This window comes from Cyanistes caeruleus, chromosome 23 (genome assembly GCF_971803275.1).
Source record: "Cyanistes caeruleus chromosome 23, bCyaCae1.hap1.1, whole genome shotgun sequence".
Taxonomy (NCBI): domain Eukaryota; kingdom Metazoa; phylum Chordata; class Aves; order Passeriformes; family Paridae; genus Cyanistes; species Cyanistes caeruleus.
Genome location: NC_141723.1, coordinates 6,120,301 through 6,138,356, shown reverse-complemented (window position 1 = coordinate 6,138,356; position 18,056 = coordinate 6,120,301). Strand labels below are relative to the sequence as shown.

General features: G+C 60.6%; 3 protein-coding genes across 12 annotated transcripts in view; 2 read left to right on the top strand and 1 right to left on the bottom strand.

Moving 5' to 3' along the window:
• Nucleotides 1-24: 24 nt before the first annotated feature.
• RNF214 (ring finger protein 214) lies at nucleotides 25-7,742 on the top strand. 2 transcript variants are annotated; one of them, XM_086861112.1, is made up of 15 exons: nucleotides 25-191; nucleotides 818-1,013; nucleotides 1,626-1,685; nucleotides 1,890-2,030; nucleotides 2,298-2,437; nucleotides 2,957-3,025; nucleotides 3,809-3,905; nucleotides 4,138-4,226; nucleotides 4,615-4,717; nucleotides 4,915-5,013; nucleotides 5,273-5,649; nucleotides 6,025-6,160; nucleotides 6,389-6,496; nucleotides 6,784-6,879; nucleotides 7,487-7,742. In XM_086861112.1, the coding sequence occupies exons 1-15, from the start codon at nucleotides 112-114 to the stop codon at nucleotides 7,550-7,552; spliced, it is 1,857 nt and encodes a 618-aa protein (XP_086717238.1). In that variant the 5' UTR covers nucleotides 25-111; the 3' UTR covers nucleotides 7,553-7,742. The 2 variants fall into 2 exon arrangements, with proteins under 2 accessions (XP_086717238.1, XP_086717237.1); XM_086861111.1 differs by having other exon boundaries at nucleotides 32-191; nucleotides 4,627-4,717.
• A 220-nt stretch (nucleotides 7,743-7,962) lies between these two features.
• BACE1 (beta-secretase 1) lies at nucleotides 7,963-16,152 on the bottom strand. The gene is made up of 9 exons (XM_086861114.1): nucleotides 15,844-16,152; nucleotides 12,430-12,518; nucleotides 12,065-12,281; nucleotides 11,742-11,879; nucleotides 11,526-11,660; nucleotides 11,297-11,398; nucleotides 11,015-11,164; nucleotides 10,763-10,934; nucleotides 7,963-10,674 (listed from the first exon to the last, which is right to left on the bottom strand). The coding sequence occupies exons 1-9, from the start codon at nucleotides 16,087-16,089 to the stop codon at nucleotides 10,433-10,435; spliced, it is 1,491 nt and encodes a 496-aa protein (XP_086717240.1). The 5' UTR covers nucleotides 16,090-16,152; the 3' UTR covers nucleotides 7,963-10,432.
• Nucleotides 16,153-16,473: 321 nt separating this feature from the next.
• Nucleotides 16,474-18,056, top strand: part of CEP164 (centrosomal protein 164) — a 30,065-nt gene continuing 28,482 nt past the window's right edge. For 6 of the 9 annotated variants that reach the window (XM_086861108.1, XM_086861106.1, XM_086861102.1 and 3 more), the window contains exons 1-2: nucleotides 16,506-16,584; nucleotides 17,939-18,028. In XM_086861108.1, coding sequence (XP_086717234.1) covers nucleotides 17,950-18,028 — 79 coding nt within the window. In that variant the 5' untranslated portion in view covers nucleotides 16,506-16,584; nucleotides 17,939-17,949. Of the gene's footprint in view, nucleotides 16,643-17,938; nucleotides 18,029-18,056 lie in introns of all 9 variants that reach the window. The other 3 variants (XM_086861107.1, XM_086861105.1, XM_086861109.1) reach the window with 3 other exon arrangements.

Genomic DNA, 18,056 nt, shown 5'->3' with positions numbered 1-18,056 from the left:
GTGCCGCTCGGTGCCCCCCGGTGCCGCCCGCTGCCCCCCGGTGCCGCTCGGTGCCGCCCGCTGCCCCCCGGTGCCGCTCCGCCGGCCCGGCCCGGCCCCGCAGCCGCCCCCATGGCGCTGGAACAGGCGCAGGTCGACGGCCCTGACCCGCCGCGCCTCTGCGAGCCCGGCCCCGCCGCGCCGCCCGGCAGGTGAGGGGGGCCCGGCGGGGCGGCAGCGGCGCCGGGATGGAGCGGGGATGGAGCGGGGATGGAGCGGGGATGGAGCCGGGATGGAGCCGGGATGGAGCGGGGATGGAGCCGGGATGGAGCGGGGATGGAGCAGGGATGGAGCCGGGATGGAGCGGGGATGGAGCAGGGATGGAGCAGGGATGGAGCGGGGATGGAGCCGGGATGGAGCAGGGATGGAGCGGGGATGGAGCGGGGATGGAGCCGGGATGGATCCGGGATGGAGCGGGGATGGAGCGGGGATGGAGCCGGGAATAGAGCGGGGATGGAGCCGGGGATGGAGCGGGGATGGAGCGGGGATGGAGCGGGGATGGAGCCGGGATGGAGCGGGGATGGAGCGGGGATGGAGCGGGGATGGAGCCGGGGATGGAGCGGGGATGGAGCGGGGATGGAGCCGGGGATGGAGCCGGGAATAGAGCGGGGATGGAGCCGGGGATGGAGCAGGGATGGAGCAGGGATGGAGCGGGGATGGAGCCGGGATGGAGCCGGGATGGAGCGGGGATGGAGCCGGGATGGAGCCGGGATGGAGCGGGGATGGAGCAGGGATGCAGCCGCGGCTGAGCGCTGACCCATGTCCCCGTTCGGTGCAGCGGGAGCCCGCTCTCCGGCCCGGAGAGCCCCAGCGAGCCCGGGCCCGGCGGGGATGCGGAGCCCGTGGCCGGCCCCGGAGGCGATGCGGAGCCCGGGGCCGGTGGAGCCGAGGCCGCGGGGCAGAGCGGAGCGGCGGCCGAGGAGCCCGACGAGGAGGCGGCCCCGGCCAGGCCGTCGCAGAACATCGCGGTGCAGGTGCGTGCAGCTCCCCCGGGGTTTGTGCTGTGCGGGGCGAGGGCCAGGAAAGGCTCTTGTAGAACCTGGAGGACAAAAAACTGAATCAGTCGAGACTGGGGGGGGTAAAACACATCCATACTTGCAGCTTTACAGCCGCGGCTGTGTGCCCAGTCCTCTGCTTTCAACAGTCTTCAATTAATCTTTAATTAAAATTTGACCCTAATGAGGCCACATTTGGAGTGCTGTGTTCAGGTCTGGGCTCCTCAGTACAAGAAAGACAAGGAGCTACTGAAGAGGGCTCCAGCAGAGGCTGCAAAGATGATGAGGGGTTTGGAGCATCCCTCTTATCAGGAGACCCTGCAGGAGCTGGGCCTGGTTGGTCTAGGAAGACTGAAAGGGGATCCCATTAGAGCATATAAATATCTCCAAGGGGTGTCAGAGGATGGTGACAGATTCTTTTTGTGGGTGCCCAGCTGCAGGGTGAGGAACAATGGCCATAAATGAAAATGATAAGTTTCATCTCAGCATGACAGAGACCTGCTTTCCATGGAGGGTGGCAGAGCACTGGAACAGGCCTGGAGATCCTCTCTGGTCACTGCAGGGTCTGATCTCAATCATTTCCTTTCACAGACCGACTTCAAGGCGGCCGATACGGATGTGAACACAGACCAGGACATCGAGAAGAACCTGGTGGGTATCGAGGCTTGCGCTCAGGTCTGGGCTCTGCCACTCACACTCCCAGACAAAGGAGCTGGAGCTGTTCTTCCCACTTCTTTCCTGTCAAAATAGAATCATAGAATCATTACATTTAGAGAAGACCTCCAAGACCATCAAATACCAGCCTTGAAGTCCTTGGCTGTCCTTGTTACAGAGGGATTTTGCTCTCCACTGCAGGACAAGATGATGTCCGAGCGGGCCTTGCTGAAGGAGCGCTACCAGGAGGTGTTGGACAAGCAGAGGCAGGTGGAGAATCAGCTGCAGGTCCAGCTTAAGCAGCTCCAGCAGCGGAGGGAAGAGGAGATGAAAAACCACCAGGTATTTGGTGAACAACTATTTGTGTTTAACCTGCCCTGTAATTAATTTTAAATTTTTTATGAGGAGTCAGGAGAACCTGCAGTCCAGACAGCAGCCTCCTGAGCTTCCTCATGATAACCAATTTATATCTTGACGGTATCTGCTAAAGAGAAAGAGTTTGCTGTGTAATCTTACTAATCAAATAATCAAGAAAAATAATGGATTTGAAATCAAAACCATTACTTGATAATTTTGCTCTGTATCTGTGTGGTGCTTCTTTTACTCCAGGAGATTCTGAAAGCAATTCAGGATGTTACGATCAAGCGAGAAGAGACTAAGAAAAAGATGGAGAAAGAAAAGAAAGAATTCCTGCAGAAAGAGCAGGATCTCAAAGCTGAAATTGAGAAACTCTGTGAGAAAGGCAGAAGGTATTTTACAGAAAAGAAAGTGTTTATTTTTGGAGAGGAAGGCCTTGCTTAACCATGATCTAAACCTGATGAAGCAAAGAGCTTTAAGCTTTTAGGAAGCAGCGAGTATTTGGGTCAGACCTGTACATGGATGAATTTAGGATAGGCCCTGTATTTGAACTGGCACTTTTATGGAGCCATTCTGTCACGTCATAGAGCTCTGGTTTTTATTCTGAGGGCTTGGCGATGTTTTTGGGTAAAACTCCTCCAGTGATGGCTCCAAGTGCTCAGCCCTTTTCCCCCAGGGGACCATGGCAGAGCACGTGCTGGGGGAGCAGCACAGCCAGCCTGGTTCTGTGCCACAGCCTTTGTGCAGTGTCATGAGACAGCAGGATTTGTGCTCCGGAGGCTGCTGGAGCCGTTTTCCCACCCACACTGCAGGGAGCCATCCCCAGCCCGTGGTGTGTGGCCAGGCCTGGGGATGTTTGGATGTGGGCCCTGCTGGGATTCCAGCTGTGCTGTCCCTTTTCTCCTCTGCAGGTTGCTGAAGGAGCAGGAGGAGAAGGAAAACAAGATTGCCTCTCTGATTGCAGAGCAGTCTGATGAGAAGTAAGGCTCTTATCCTTCACCTGATTAATGCTGCCCAGTGCACTGTTCCTTCCTGTCAGTGTGCCTCAGAGTGAATCCAGTGCTCTTGACTGGGACAGAGTAGAGACAATGATCCAGCAGTGCTGGCCAGTTACGTGCTCTAGAGGTTTTATCTCCTCTTGCAGCATCAGGGCTCTGGATTAAATCTTCTTTGATCCCAGGCAAAGCAGACTCCTGGATACTTGTGACATGAAGATCCCATAAGATTAGAGTTTGTGCTTGGTGGACTGACTCAGCTTGTAACTGCTACTTCTGATGGAATTTCAGCTCCCCAGAATTAGGGCAGGCTGATTTCCCTGTCTGTCCCCCACAGCTGTCCAGCTACACTAAACTCTGGCACGCTCGGGTGTTTAAAGCTGGGCAGGGATGCTCCAGATCCAGGTGTTCCCAAAGCACAGGTGGGAATGCCCAGCTTTACACTTCTCCAGGATCAGAACAGCATAGCTCTGCCTGCAGCTGGGGTTGATTCCTGCTTCAGATCTTCCCTGGGGTTGGACTGAATTTTGCCGAGGGGAATTCCCCTCGTTTTGCCCTGTGTGTTTGCACACCGCTTGTTTGTGTGCTCTGGAACAGCTCTGACTCACGCAGCCCAGGGAGCTGGGGCTGGTGTCACAGTCTCCAGACTCTGAGGCTCCAGGCTGCTGATCTTCCATGGCTCCACCCCATCCAGAGCTCCTGAGATCGATCCCTTTGCGGCCATTCCGGTGCCTGAGCCCAAGGGGACTCCTTGTGTTGTGTGTGCAGGCAGCTGTGGGAGATGGAGCTGGACAAGCTGAAGAACCAGCACAATGAAATCAACAGGAATATTCTTGAGGAGACGGAACGAGCCTGGAAAGCAGAGGTGAGCAGCTGACTTCTTCCCTGCAAAGTGATGGGTTTGAGATTCCAGATGGTTAATGGGCAGTTCTGTGAAATCAGGAGCAGTTGAGGGCAAGGCCAAGTCCCGCTTTGTGGGATAAGAGGAATGATGAGCAAGTATCAGTGCAGTGAGCATTAGTGGGGAGCAGTGCCCAGTGCCTGGTCTGGCAGCAATAAAAAAAGGGGGAGTACAAAACCCGAGCCTGTTTCCATAGATCCTGTCCCTGGAGAGCCGGAAGGAGCTGCTGGTGTTGAAGCTGGAAGAAGCAGAAAAAGAAGCAGAGCTACACCTCACCTACCTCAAGTGAGTCTGTGTTGTGTCAGAAGTGGCAGGCAGGGTCACTCAGGTGTCCCTGTGTCCCTTCTCCTCTTGCTCTGCTTACGCTGGAGGTTGGACTAGAATAGTTCAGATTTCCTGTGGTTTTCTTACTGGATCGATGTGATTCAATAACGTCACACAGCAAGTGGGGCTGTGCTCATCCCCTGTCACTGTTCATCTGCCAGGCCCAGTCAGTGCTGTTTACTGTGGTGTTCCTGTGTGTCCCCAGATCAGTCCCTCTTCCTTGTGGGGTGCCTCACCTGGGGATGAGCCCTTCCCACCCTGCTGGAGGAGGGGAAGCCACGGGGCTCTGGGGGTTGCTTGCTCCCACTTTGCTGCCAGTGAGAGCACAGTTGCAAGTGGGAAAGTTCAGCTGTGCTTGCAGGTCTGCGCCACCCACGCTGGAGACCATGAGGCCAAAGCAGGAGTGGGAGATGAGGCTGAACAGGATACGAATGACCAAGCAAAGTGTCCGAGTAAGTTCCTGCTGACCTCTCCCAGCCTAGCAGTGAGCAGTTCTTCACACACGCCGTGTTCCTCCCTTCAGCTCCTCTTCCATTCTTCTGTGGAGCCAAACCACAGTGCCACTTAAGGGCCTGCCACCCCCTGGCTTAGAGTGCCCCAAACTTGCTCAGGTTAGATAAATGCACGCGTTTTCTTCCCTCTCTGCCAGGATCAGTTCAACGACCACATCCAGATGGTGAGGAATGGCACAAAGCTGAGCAGCCTCCCCCAGATCCCGACGCCGACGCTGCCTCCTCCGCCTTCGGAAGTGAGTGCCTCTCCAGCCCCACAGCACGGGCATTCCATGCTGCCAGGCCCTGGCACAGCCTGCCTGCTGCTGTGCGTGTGTGGGATGGCCCATTCCCTGTCTGGGCTTACTAGAGAGGAGGGGAAGGGTCTTCTTCCCTTTCCAGCTGCCAGTGCCTGCAGTTCCCATTTCTCTGGCTGGAGAAGAGCGCACCCGGCTCTGCTTCCAGGTGGTCTTACTCTAACCAGCCTTTCCCTCTTCCCCTGTTTTTCTTTCTCAGACAGATTTCATGCTGACGGCATTCCAGCCCAGCCCATCCCTGACCCCCCGGCTCCCCTTCCCCATCGGGCCCGTCCCCGTGCCCATGGTCATGCCGAGCGCCGATCCTCGGGCGCTGTCCTTCCCTCTGCTGAACCCCGCCATGTCCAGGCCCAACCAGCCCTCCCCACCCCTGCCCGCTTCCCAGGGGAGGAGCAGCCCGGTGGTGGCATCGCTCATTGGCACGCACAGCCCCCACATGCCCCCCGCCGCCTCCATCCCTCCTCCGCCCGGCCTGGGCGGGGTGAGCGTCGCTCCCGAGTTCCACCGGCCCCAGCCGGCCGACAAGCTGGAGAAGCTGCTGGAGAAGCTGCTGACTCGGTTTCCACAGTGCAACAAGTAAGGGTCTGCTGGTGTTTGCCGGGAGGGCCTGGGCTCGTGCGTGGAGTGGGAGCTGGGATCAGGGGAAGGCTGTGAGTGGGGTCTGTGGGAAGTGAGGCAGGCAAAGGTCAAGGTCTCCATCAGGTTTGCTGTAGTGCTGGCAGTGGGGATCACTGGGAGCTTTGCAGGATATCTGGGCACAGCCAGGAGCCCCCCAGCCTGTCTCTGGGGGTTCCCTGCTCTTTCCCCAGTGTTTTGGGGAGGGAGGCTCGGCACGGCACTCTCCTCACTTGGAGGGTGGAGGGGAAGCACACGGCTTCCCCCAGGCAGTGGTGGCTGAGGGATCCCAGTCTGTGAGGGCTGGGAACTCTTAGCAGGCTGCTGTCCACGCAGGGCCCAGCTCACCAACATCCTGCAGCAGATCAAGACTGCCCGGAGGACCATGGCCGGCCTGACCATGGAGGAGCTGAACCAGCTGGTGGCGGCCAAGCTGGCAGAGCAGCAGGAGCGGGCAGCAGCTGGAGCTCAGGTGGGTCAGCGTGGGGGCTGCTGGAAGGGGGCCCTGGGGATCAGGAGAGCTGCCTCTGCTTGCTGGTTCCCCACAGAGCTTGGGCTGTGCGTCAGGGCTGTCCCCTGGGTTCCCTGTCCTGCTGACTGCAGCGTTACCAGGGAACGGTTTTCCCCGAGGTGATTCGGGGCGACTCCTCTGTCCTTTCCTCCCGGGCTGTTCTGATGTGCCTCCTCTGCCTTGCTGCAGCCTCTGGGCCGGATCAGGGCCCCCATGTTCTCTGCTCCACTGCCTCAGATCAGCACGCCCATGTTCCTGCCCCCGGCCCAGGTCGCTTACCCGGGAACAGCGTCACACGTAAGGCTGCTTGGCTTCCCTGGGGAGGGGGGAGCCTGAAGGGATGAGCCCCTGCAGCTGGGAGCTCTCTCCTCACACAGCTACCCACTGCTGAGGTGAAGGGGAGGATTGGGGCACAGATCCTGTGTTTCACATTGGAACGGAGAGACGATGGTGGCTCTCAGGGTGTGATGGCTGTGGGTAGAGAGGGGACTGGGCAGCCTGTGGCCTCGGCTTTCAGCTGAACCTGATCAGAGCTGTGTGTCTGACTTCCTTGCCTGCTTTCTTTCCCTCACTACCCATCCCAGACCCCAGCTGCCTGTAAGCTGTGTCTGATGTGCCAGAAGCTCGTGCAGCCCGGTGACCTTCACCCCATGGCCTGCTCACATGTGCTGCACAAGGAGGTGAGTGTGTTCTGCTGGTCCTTCCAAACGACCCTTCCCGAGTCCTTGTTGTGCTGACACCTTGCCAGGAGAGGGGTATGATCAATAAACAGCTTCCCTGCATCCTGTCATCCCATCCTTTCCGTACTCTTGGCTGGGCCACCCTGTGTGGCCAGTGGATGGCAGCTTTAGGAACAGGCTGCCCTTGTGTCCCTGAGCCTGTGCTGTGTCTGGGAGGTTTAGGTGCTGGAGCAGGACAGTCTGGAAGGATCTGGAACACAGGGTGAGGGGAGAGCTGCCACTGCTGCCCAGGTGTCTGGGCTGGGGATGCCAGGAGCTCTTGGGAAGAGGTGGAGACTTTCCTATCCATGGGTTTGGCAGTGAGTCACTTGTGTGGGCAGCCCCCCAACAGCTCTGGGGCCTCCAGCAGTGGCCCCTCAAAGAAATGGAAACTCATGTTGAGGAGGGCCTGGCAGTCCTGCAAGGGTGACAAGGGCTCCTTCCCCGAGGTGACCTTGTGATGGAGGCTGCAGGGGGCAAAGGAAACCATCCCTGAAGCGAGCGCTGTGGACAATGATGGCACCTTTGGGTTGGGCCAGTGGCTCTTGACCAATTCTTTCTCTTCCAGTGCATCAAATTCTGGGCACAAACCAACACGAATGACACTTGCCCTTTTTGCCCAAGCCTCAAATGACGGCTGTTGGGACAACACGGGCCCCTGGGAGGAGTTGCTGTGAATAGACAGGATCAGTTCTAAGATTTCTACAGTTCTATATTTATACGATCATGTATACACATGTACATTTTTATTATATAGGTAATGTGTGTATAGAAAGTCTGTAAACATACAAATTCATAAATAAAGTGTGTATATTATGCAGTGATTTGCTGCAGCTCCTCATTTCTTACTGTGCACCCTTGCTGGCTTTTTCCAAATGAGCATCAGTGTTCCCTGCTTGCTGGGAACTGCCTCTTCCCACTTGGATCCCATCAGCTCCTTCCCTAGGGCCGTTCCTCATGGCCTCACCACCCCCACATCCCTGCCAGTCATCACCTGGTTTTATCCCCCTCTTGCCAATGAACAAATAGCAGAAGAAGAGCCAATTTCTTGTGGTCATTTTTTTTTAATGTCATAATAATTTACCGTGTTAACATTCATTGTTCTTACATAGACACTGGGTTACAGAGTACTGGAGCCTCCAGCGACAGCCCACGGTCCCAATCCCATCCCATCCCTGTCACTGGGCCCTGGGGAGGGAGCGGACGGACGCGGCTGCGCTGCAGCTCGGGATAAACCAACCTGGCAAAATTCCTGCGTTCCCCTCTCCTCTGCTTCCTCCTCGAGCAGGGCTGACACGCCAACCCTTTCTCCATGGATTTCGGTGGGATTGCGAGGTGCTCAGCACCACTGAAAATCTTGCAATGACTCTCTAAAAATTCCCCCCCGGCTTCCTCGCGCTCTGCGGCAGGAGCTGGGCGCTGCTGCCCCGGGAGGAGGGCAGGGGAGCAGCCCTGGGCGCTGAACCCGCCGCAGCCCGGCTCCTCCGGCGAGCGCGCTCGCGGCGTTTTAAGGCAGTGGTCCACAACAGAGTCTCTGGGGTCCTGGGGGTCCTGGGCAGGCACGAGGGTGGGGGGAGAACGCTTCCCTCTCGCAGGGAGCGGCTGGGTGCGGGTTTGGAGCGAGGCTGGGGGCTCTGTGAGCGCGGTGGGGGTGAGCAGGGGCAGCGTGGGGGCTGTTGTGGCAGTGCCCCGTGCGAGGGCTGGCTGGTCTCCTACGCTGCCTGCGGTTCCTGGCTCCCCTCGCTGCTCTCCCAAAGAAACCTTTGGCTGCAGGATTTAGTTCACAAGCTTTATGCTAGGTGACTGCTGTGGCTCCTCAGTCTGTCCCTGCCTGACTCGGTGGCTCTGCGGGGCAGCCGCCAGCTCAGCCCTGACACTGCAGGTATCCCCTCTGTTCATGGAGAAGTGATGCCTTTTAACTGTGCAATCTCCGTGTTTGGGCTCTTTCCTATCCAGGCTGGAGGCAGAGAAGCAAGGGAATACAGCACTACCACTGCCTGCAAGGTCACAGGTGTCTGCTCTGGGGAAGGGACGGTGATCCTGCAGCACAGGGAGGAGTCCTCACACACTGGAAAATCCTCCCCGTGCTGCAGGAACACCACGAGGACAGAGATGCCTCCTGTGCTCAGGGTCCTTTGGGCTTGTGAGCCACTGCTCTGTGTGCTCCAGCCCTGCACCCCCTCCTCAAGCCAGCTGGGACCCCCTCACCATCATGTGCTCCCACCAAACACGCGGCTGTGGCCCGAGCCCTGGCCCTGGGCGGTGGCCACAGTGGCCAAGGACTGAACAGAAGATTAAAAATATTTAAAAAAAACCCCAAAACAAAACAGGACCGACCCCTAATGTTGGAACAGTGGCTTTCAGGGCTAGAATTAAAAATAGAGATATATGGATATATTGTACAGGTGAGAGGCAGCCGTGGTCTGTACACGTGGGACCGGCTCTGTACACGCTCTCAACGCGCAGCTGCGCTACCAGCGACACGCTTTGTAAAAAAACAAAAATAAATACAACCATGTGTTTAAAAAAACAAGAAATGCTGCAGTTCCCACAGCTGCCGCCTGTCCCCAGGATGCCGGGGTGTCCCACAGCCGGGCCTGGACGTGTGGAGTGAGCAGAGAGGAGCTGCTGTGCCGTGGGATGCGCTGAGCTGAGCTGGGGGGCTGCAGGGGGGGCCCAGGCTCCCCTATGGCTTTCGAAGGGCTGGCTGGGCTGGGGAGCAGCCGCTGCCAGGGCTGGGAACCTCACTCCTGGCACTGGCTTCTGCGTGGCAGCCGCTGCTGGAAGCAAGGGCAGGGAGTTTCCCATCCCATGTGACGTGGGGAGAGGATGGGTGCCTGCTCCTGCCTGTCCCAGGAGGGTGCAGGGAGTCCTGGGGCCAGCGGCAGCAGGAGCACAGCTCGGGAAGGCAGGAAAATGCAGGGGAAATGTCAGAGCGAGCGGCGTAAGGGCAGCAGGGTAGCAGGGAAAGCCCTGTCTGGGCAGCCCAGGCTGGCCCTGCAGGGCTGTCTTGGAAAAGCTCGAGGCTGGATGGCTCCAGGATGATTCCTGGAGTCTGGCTCAGTGCAGGGAGTCACAGGGGAGGCACAGCTGCAGCACAGCTCCCTATAAGAGAGGCTGGGCTGGCAGCTTCCCAGCGGGGCGAGCTGCAAAGGGATGCACAGGGATGGAAGGGGACAGGCAGGGGATGGCTCATCAGCGTCACTCCATCAAGCCAGGCAAGGCTGGGTGGGAGAGCTTGGTCCTGTCCTGGTGCTGGAACACGCCCCCAGTTCCCAGGATGGGGCAGCTGAGCTCTCCCCCTGCCCAGCTGCCACGCTCTTGCTGCAGGTCCCAGATGAATGGAGCCCGGGCCTGGGGCTCCCCCGGCTGCTGGCCCTGACGGACACCGAGTCCCCAGGCTCCGGGCACAGGCTCCGAGCTCCCCACGCTGCCACCACACTCCAGCCCCCGGAGCAAGGCCCCCGCCCTGCTGCCTCACCTGCGGCCCCGGGGCTGCGCCCGCGCTCCGCCATCACTTCAGCAAGGAGATGTCGTCAGCGAAGTCGTCGTGGTCCCGCCGCAGGCAGCGGAAGCAGCGCCACTGGAACACCATGAGGCAGAGGGGCAGCATGAAGAGGGCGCAGATGGCCGCCATGACGTAGGCGATGGTCATCAGGGTGGACTCGTCCGTCTGCGGGATGTTGTAGCCGCAGTCCTCCATGTTGGAGTGCAGGTGGGGCCCGTCCACCGCGGCCGTGCGGAACTCGTCGTGCACTGCGGGCGGGGGAGGCAGGCTCTGGCCGCTGCACACCCCCGTCCCCTGCGGCCCTGCCGTCCTCCCCCGCCCGCGGGCCCAGCTCACCGTGGCAGGCGCTGACGGCGAAGCCGATGCGCTTGCGGGCGCGGTCGAACACCACGTAGAAGCCCTCCATGATCACGGCGCCCATGACGGTGCCGGTGGAGGACTGGGAGATGGCGAACTTGTAGCAGTCGTCCTGAGAGGTGGCCACGTCCTCCACCGGGCGCAGGTATTGCTGCGGGGGGACAGGAGCCGTCAGGGGAGGGGCCGGGGGAGGCAGCCGCGCCCACCCAGCCCGGTCCTGCCTGCGCTCACCTGGGGCAGGATGGTGATCCGGAAGGACTGGTTGGTGGCCTCCCCCATCAGGTAAAGGGACAGGACCGGGAAGATGTGCCAGGGGGTGGTGCCGACCTGCCAGCAAACCAGCTGCTCCCCCAGCCAGAAGCCATCCGGGAACTTCTCCGTCTACCAGAGAGAAAGGGGAAGGTGAGCGGGGCCAAGCTGGGTAGGCAGCAGAGACACCAGGCTGGTGAGGGGCAGCCACACTGCCCACAGCCCTGCCCTGGGTCCTGTGGGGAAGGGATGGGTTCCACTGACCGAAGATGCCGTTTTGATGGATTTCACTGCAGCCTCAAACACCTTCTTCGGCAGCCTGAGGTTGGTGGTCCCGCTGTCCACAATGCTCTTGTCGTAGTTGTACTGGGGAACAGAAGAGGAGTGACCCAGGTGCAGAACCCCAGCCCACTCCCCAATGTGACCCAGCCTCCTCTGACCAGTGGTGGGTGCCTCCAGTGCCCGTGGGGCAGCTCCACCGGTGCCCCCCCACCTCTTTGCAGTCCATGTTCAGGTCCTGCCCGTTGACCTCCAGCTTGACGATGATGACCTCGTAGTACCACTCCTTGCGGATGGGGGTGTACCAGATGTCACCCACGTACAGCGAGCGGTCGATGCCGCCGATGATCTGCACAGGAGACACAACGGCGCTGCCACCACGCGCTGGCAGTGCCACGAGGGAGCCCCCAGGCACCCGGGGAGTGCTCACCATGCTGCCTCCCACCGAGGCCACGGCCTCTGTCTCGTTGGGAGAGAAGCCTGTCCCACACAGCTGCAGGGAGAAGATGTTGGGCACCCGTGTCTGCTTCACCAGGGAGTCAAAGAAGGGCTCCAGGCTGTCGTCGGGCTGGTGGAAGGAGAAAGCAGAGGCAGGACAGGGATATGTCAGTGCTGTCCCTTCTCCAGAGCTCTCTGTGTCCAGGGAAGCTCCCCTCAACAGCACTGCTGTGCCCCAGGGGACAAACAGGGACCAGGAAAAAGGCAACTGAAGTGTTTTGGTGCTCACATCCAGGACTGTCAGCCAGGACTCACCCGGGCAATCTCCGCATACGCCAGTCCCAGGATCCCTTCCCAGTTGGAGCCGTTGATGAAGAATTTGTCCGACTCCGTGATGGCAGCGATGTTGGCTCTGACAGTGACGTTGGGGCCATGGGGGATGGTGACGAGGTCGGTCCCCAGCTCCCCTTCCCACTTGCCCTGGGTGTAGGGCACGTACACCCCCTTCCGCAGGTCGCGGTAGGTGCTGGACCTGCAAGGGCGGCCGAGGGACGAGTCAGGGCTCGTGGATCCTGCTGTTCCAGAGGCCAGGCTATACCTGGCAGGGTCTGGCCAGACCTCCCGAAAGGAGAAGCAGTGTGCCTGAGTGGCTGGGCTCTGTGTCCCCCCAGAATACTCACAGCTGCCGCTGGTAGTATCTCCGGAGGAAGGGGTGTGGTGCAGCTCCCACAGCAAAGTTACTGCTCCCTGTGTCCACCAGGATATTCAGCTGGAGAAGAAAGAAAGACAGGAAGGCTCATGCATGCAGTGGGACCCTCTTTTGTTATGCCCAGAGAGGAGAGAAGGAGGCGGTGGAGCAGCAGGCAGCAACATCAGGGAGTTGCACAACAAGCAAACACCATCCAGCACTGTGCAAACAGAGCACGAGCTCCTCACTCAGCACGGCCTGGCCTCAGCCCCCAAAGCCACAGGCAGGATTTGGGCAGCACTCGGGGCCGGAGAGCAGCAGCAGCAACACAGGGTGCACAGGTTCCTCTTGCCAGGAAAGCAGATTTGCTGGCACAGCCGGTGGGAAGGATGACTGGTGGGCAGCCCCCGCGGATCCCTGCGCCCGCTAATCACCACCCATATGCCGAGCCCCGCTCCCGATTCATTCCTGCCTCGGCAGGATTACCAGGTTTGGCAAACATCCCACTGGCAGGGCCAGGAGCGGGGCCAGCTGGATCCTGCCCTCAGCTGACCCGTGCCTGCAGCCCCGACAGGGAGCGGGGTGGGATGGCTGGGGTGGGATGGCTGGGGTGGGATGACTGGGGTGGGATGTTCAGGGTGGGATGGCTGGGGTGGGATGTTCAGGGTGGGACGGCTGGGGTGGGATGGTCAGGGTGGGATGGCTGGGGTGGGATGGTCAGGGTGGGATGGCTGGGGTGGGATGGCTGGGGTGGGATGGCCCGGGTGGGATGGCCCAGGTGGGAGCAGGGCTGTCCGAGCCTCCTGGCTGTGGTGGGCAGCAGAGCTCAGGGTGAGCCCTGGCCCCAGACCCAGGAGCTGCTTCACAGCACTACCCCAGGCAGCAGCACCAGGGCTTCAGCCCTTAATCTGTGGAGTCAGAGGGAGAGGAAGGAGGTTAATGCGCTTGTGTTAATCGCAGGAGCAGGGGCTGCAGCTGCCGAGCGCTCTCCCTACAGGGGCTGGCATGTCCTGAGCTCCCAGCTCCCCCTCCCCACCAAGGGGAACGTTTCAGGCCGTGGGTGAAGATGAGAGCAGCACGTTCACCCCCCAGGCCCCAGCACACAGCCTGGTGCCGTTCCCAGGGCTGCTCCCGGTTCTGCCGTGGGTCACTGGGGGCCACCTGCTCCACACCGCTCATCTCCAATCCCCAGGGCACCCGAGGAGACTGGTTTCCCTGGAGAAGGACCTGCTGAGCTGACACTGCAGGGAGAGGAGGCAGGGAGGGCTTTTACTCTCGCATCCTGCTGAAGGGGTCACGCACAGGACCCACGTGGAGAGGACCCAGATCCTTGAGATTCAGCCCAGCCATCCATTCAGGCCAGGACACGGCACGTGAACTGGCGAGGCCAAGACATGTGTGGCAGGGACACTGCCTGAAACCTGTCCCTGGAAGTGACAGCCCCTCCAGGCGCCTCGGCAGCAGCGCTGGCTCTGTGCCACGCGTGTCCCTAGAGCTGTGTGCTGCTCCTGGGGCACCAAGCACTGCCATCTGTCCCAAAACACCGGCTCCTGCTGCTCGGCTCGCCCCTCTCCCCTGTGTGTTTATGAATCAGCCCGTTCTGGGGAGCCAGGGAAACCAACATGCTTGGACACATGGAATGTGTGAGCAATCAGCTGCTGACGGTGACTTGGCAGCGCAGCACGGCTCAGAACCAAGATTAAAGCACAAGGGGATACAGAAACTTCCTTGTCAGCATCGGGAAGGTGAAAGGAAAGGTGAGGAGATGGATCACCATCTCCCTGCTTCGTGTGAGCCTTTGGGAAGGATGCACGCACCCCCCAGGGCAAACACGCTCCCAATTTCCTGCAGAGGCACAGCCAGGCTCTTTCATATGAATCCTCTCATTCCACTGCAATGCCTGGAGGGATTTTGCTCCAGCACACACACACACACACACACACACACACACACACATGCACAGGCACCACGTTTGCATTTGGAAACAATCCAAGGCTGGAAGATGCTGCCCAAAAGGGTGACGGGCTCCGGAATGCGCGAGTGCCTGGGAACAGGTGGTTCGCACGGAAATTATCTGGCAGCTGCGACACGTGGCAGGCAGGAGATGATGAAATCACATTTAAAACTAGATTTTAGAAATAATCTCCTCCCTTTTCTCCCTAAACACACCCTGCCAGTGCAGGCAATAAATCCCAGGCCCACAGTAGTGCTCCCAGAGATCCAGCTTCCACGGCAGTGGTGTCATTGCTCCGTCCTCATCGTGCTCCCATCGCTCTCCCCCACCACGCACACAGAGCACAGCCAGCTCGTGGGGAAAAGCCAGCCTTTATTTCAGAGCCTGTGTGGGTGCTGGCTGCTCTGGCAGCACCCAAAAAGTGGTGATGGCAGGCATGGGGGAATGTGGCCCTGTGCTGGGAGGAACCTGGAGCCTCGATCACGGAGCTCGACCCCCGGGCTAGACTTGTTGCTGGTGACAACAGGGATAAGGACGGGCACAAAAGGATTTAGCAGCAGGAACCTCCCCGATCTCATCCATAAAAGAGGGGAGGAGCTGGTCGCCCTGTGCTGTTTGAGTGGCACCTGGCCCTCAGCTCTCACCCTGTCCCCAGCGCGCAGGCACACGGTGCCACATGAGCTGGGCAGCATGTGAGGGACGCTGACAAAAAGATGGAGCAGGATCAGAGCCTGGTGACGCACCAACGCCTGCTCCGTGGGCTCCCTTTCCATCCAGGCCATCCCATTTGCCTCCCCACGCTGCCACAACTCCTGCGCAGCCACAGCCGTCACGAGGTCCCCCGGAAAACCGAGCTCTGGAGCATTTCTGGAGAATTTCCCCCGGCCGGGAGCAGCACGGGGAGCCAGGCAGCAGCTGCGCCCGGGGCTGTGCTGGGAGGAACTGCCAAGCACGGCTCGGCCGTGGGCTCCCCCGAGCCTGCATGTGCCCGCTCCAGGCGGGCACGGGGCTGTGCAGCCACATCCCACCCCCCTGCCGCCCACAGCCCGCACCTGCTCCAGCGGCATCCTTCGGCTGCGAGCGGGGATGGAGGCAGGGAGGGAGGGAGCGACAAGGGAGGGATGGAGGGATGGAGGGATGCAGCCTGGCTCGCCCGCACGGAGAGGCACACACAGCACCAGCCACCCCGCCCGGAGCGCCCGGACAGCCCCGGGAGCGCTTGGGGTCACCTTCGGCGGGCGCCTGCGGCCAGTTTTAGCCGAAAGCCAGCAGGAAAAACATCCCCGGAGCGATGAGAAGCAGGAATGCTGCCCGGGCCGTGCGGCGAGAGCCACGCGAAGCCATGGTGGCACCCGCAGCGCCTCTGCTCTGCGCCCCGCAGCCTGCGGGGAACGCAAGGGATGAGGGAGATGCGGGGGATGCGAGGGATGCGGAGATCCTCTCCCACCTCACCTTCTGCGGGGGGCTGCCCACCGTCATCTCCACGTAGTACCCCTGCCCGGACTTGCCCCGCAGGTTGTCGATCATCTCCACGAAGCTGCCGGCGCTGTCGGGCTCGGTGTCCAGCGGCGCCCGGCGCTGCCGGAGCCCCGACGGCGGGGCCGCGCCGCCCCGCAGCGGCAGCCGGATGCGCGGCGGGGCCGGGAGGGCGCGGAGAACCCCCAGCCACAGCAGCAGCCAGGGCCAGGAGGGCGCCATGGCCGCGGGGAGCCCTCGGGGGACGCGGTCAGCGGGCCCGCAGCGCCCCGCGCCTCGGCGGGGCGGCCGCGCCGGGGCGGGCGGGCGGCGCGGCGGCGGCGGGCATGGCGGCGCGCACGGACCCGCCCCGGAAAGCCCGCCCGCCGGCGGAAGCGCTCACCGAGAGACCCGCCCCGGCCCTGCCCGGTGCCCCCGGCCCTTTCCCGGGCCCCCTCTCCGTCCCCGTCCCGCTGCCCCGGCCCGTCCCTCCCCGCCGGGACTCGGCGGGACGCGCCGCGGGCGGTACCCACGCGTCACCATGACAACCGCAGCCCCCGGCGGCCCCGCCGCGGTGACATCATGCATCCTTCCTCCCCGGCGGCCAATGGGATGGCGAGCATCTCTCCGCCGGCCAATGGCGGCCAGGGGGCGGGGCCTGGCGGAGCGGCCGCCGCGGCTCCCGCGCTCCCGGCAACCGGCGGCACCCGCGGAACGGCGGACGCGGCCCGCGGCACGGTGAGCGGCGGGCGGGGAGGGCCCCTCACCGCCACGGGGCCCGGGGAGTCTCCCCTCGGTGAGCGGAGGCTGCGGGGAGCGGCCCCGCGCCCCGCGGTTCCGGCCTCCCGCCCCCACGCGGGGTCTGCCGGCTCCTGGCCGCGCGCGTGTCGCGTGGGTGCTGTCGTGATAAGGGCGAAAACGGCTTTTTCCCCCCCATTTTTAAAAGTACCCTATTAACCAAAGCTGTTTGTCCTCCTTGCCAGCCGCGCTTTTTCCGTGGCTCCAGGCTGGCGCGGTCGCGGCTGCCCTGAGCCTTCGATCCTGCTTATATAGAGCTATAGAATGGGTTTTTGGGTTGGAATGGACCTGAAAATCATCCAATTCTATCCCCTGCCATGGGCAGGGACACCTTCCACTATCCCAGCTTGCTCCAAGCCCCGTCCTAACTGGCTTTTATCTCTTCCAGGGATGGGGCAGCCAAATCTTCTCTGGGCACCCTGTGCCAGGGCCTCTCCACCCTCCCAGGAAAGAATTCTCTCCGCAGATCTCACCTAAATACTCCTCTTTTAGTTTAAAGCCGTTCCCCCGTGTCCCCATTGATTATAGCTGCCCCTCAAGTACTGAAAGGTCGCGCTAAGGTCTCCCCATCAGTGGCGAGGCAGATTCTCCAAGAGAGGAGAGAGCCCATAATTCATCCCCCAGTGCCAATGCCAGGGATGGGAGACTGGGCTGGGATAGTTTGGGGAGAGGAAAATAGGAACAGAAGGCCTTGAGCGAGTTGCCCACATCCAAATGCTCTAACTGGGGACATTTGGGAGGGGGAGTGGTGCGAGCGCCGCGATGCTGGTTCGGTTTGGATGGCCTGAGAATATCTTTGCCTGGAAACTGCCAGGATTAGTTGCTGCTTCTGAGATGTTCTTTACATAAGAGTTATAAATACAGAGTGGGCTGAGGACACAGGGAGGTGGAGAGGGCAGTGATGGCCGTGTCACAGGTGCTGATCCTGCTCTGGGTGGTTATCACTGGGGCTACCTGGCAGGTACCACAACCCCCTGGGTCTTACGAATGCTTTGGGAAAGTTGCTTGCTTTCTCTTTCTTCCCTTTCCTATTTCACCTTATTTTTCACCTGGTTAAAAAATGCCTGAAGCATTTTTCCTGTAGAAACTGGAAGGCCTGGGGGATCTGATTAAGACTTTGTGCCACTTCAGCTCTGCTCCCTGTTTCCACAGGCCTTGGAAGTGTGTGTGGAAGCTCTTTGATTCGGTTTTGCTGTGTGTGCTGCAGTGGAAGGGCTCTGCCATGTGCTGGGGACAAGGAATTTTCTTTTCTGAGGGCAGTTGTGACTCTGTGCTGGTTCCTCCCCGCTGCCAGGTGTGGGATCCATGGCAGGAGCCGTGCGCATCGGGGACCAGCTCATTCTGGAAGAGGAATACAATGAATCCTACGTTCCTATGGAGCAAGGTGAGCGTGGCCCATCATCCCAGGAGCT

Bases quoted from the DNA above. Each gene is read 5' to 3' on its own strand.
- RNF214 (XM_086861112.1), top strand. From the start codon at position 112: ATGGCGCTGGAACAGGCGCAGGTCGACGGCCCTGACCCGCCGCGCCTC. The intron at 4,227-4,614 runs GTGAGTCTGTGT...GGGAAAGTTCAG, and splicing joins CTACACCTCACCTACCTCAA to CTGTGCTTGCAGGTCTGCGC. The intron at 4,718-4,914 runs GTAAGTTCCTGC...CCTCTCTGCCAG, and splicing joins TGACCAAGCAAAGTGTCCGA to GATCAGTTCAACGACCACAT.
- BACE1 (XM_086861114.1), bottom strand. From the start codon at position 16,089: ATGGCGCCCTCCTGGCCCTGGCTGCTGCTGTGGCTGGGGGTTCTCCGC. The intron at 11,661-11,741 runs GTGAGCACTCCC...TCTCCTGTGCAG, and splicing joins CCTCGGTGGGAGGCAGCATG to ATCATCGGCGGCATCGACCG. The intron at 10,935-11,014 runs GTGAGCGCAGGC...GTCCCCCCGCAG, and splicing joins GGATCACCATCCTGCCCCAG to CAATACCTGCGCCCGGTGGA.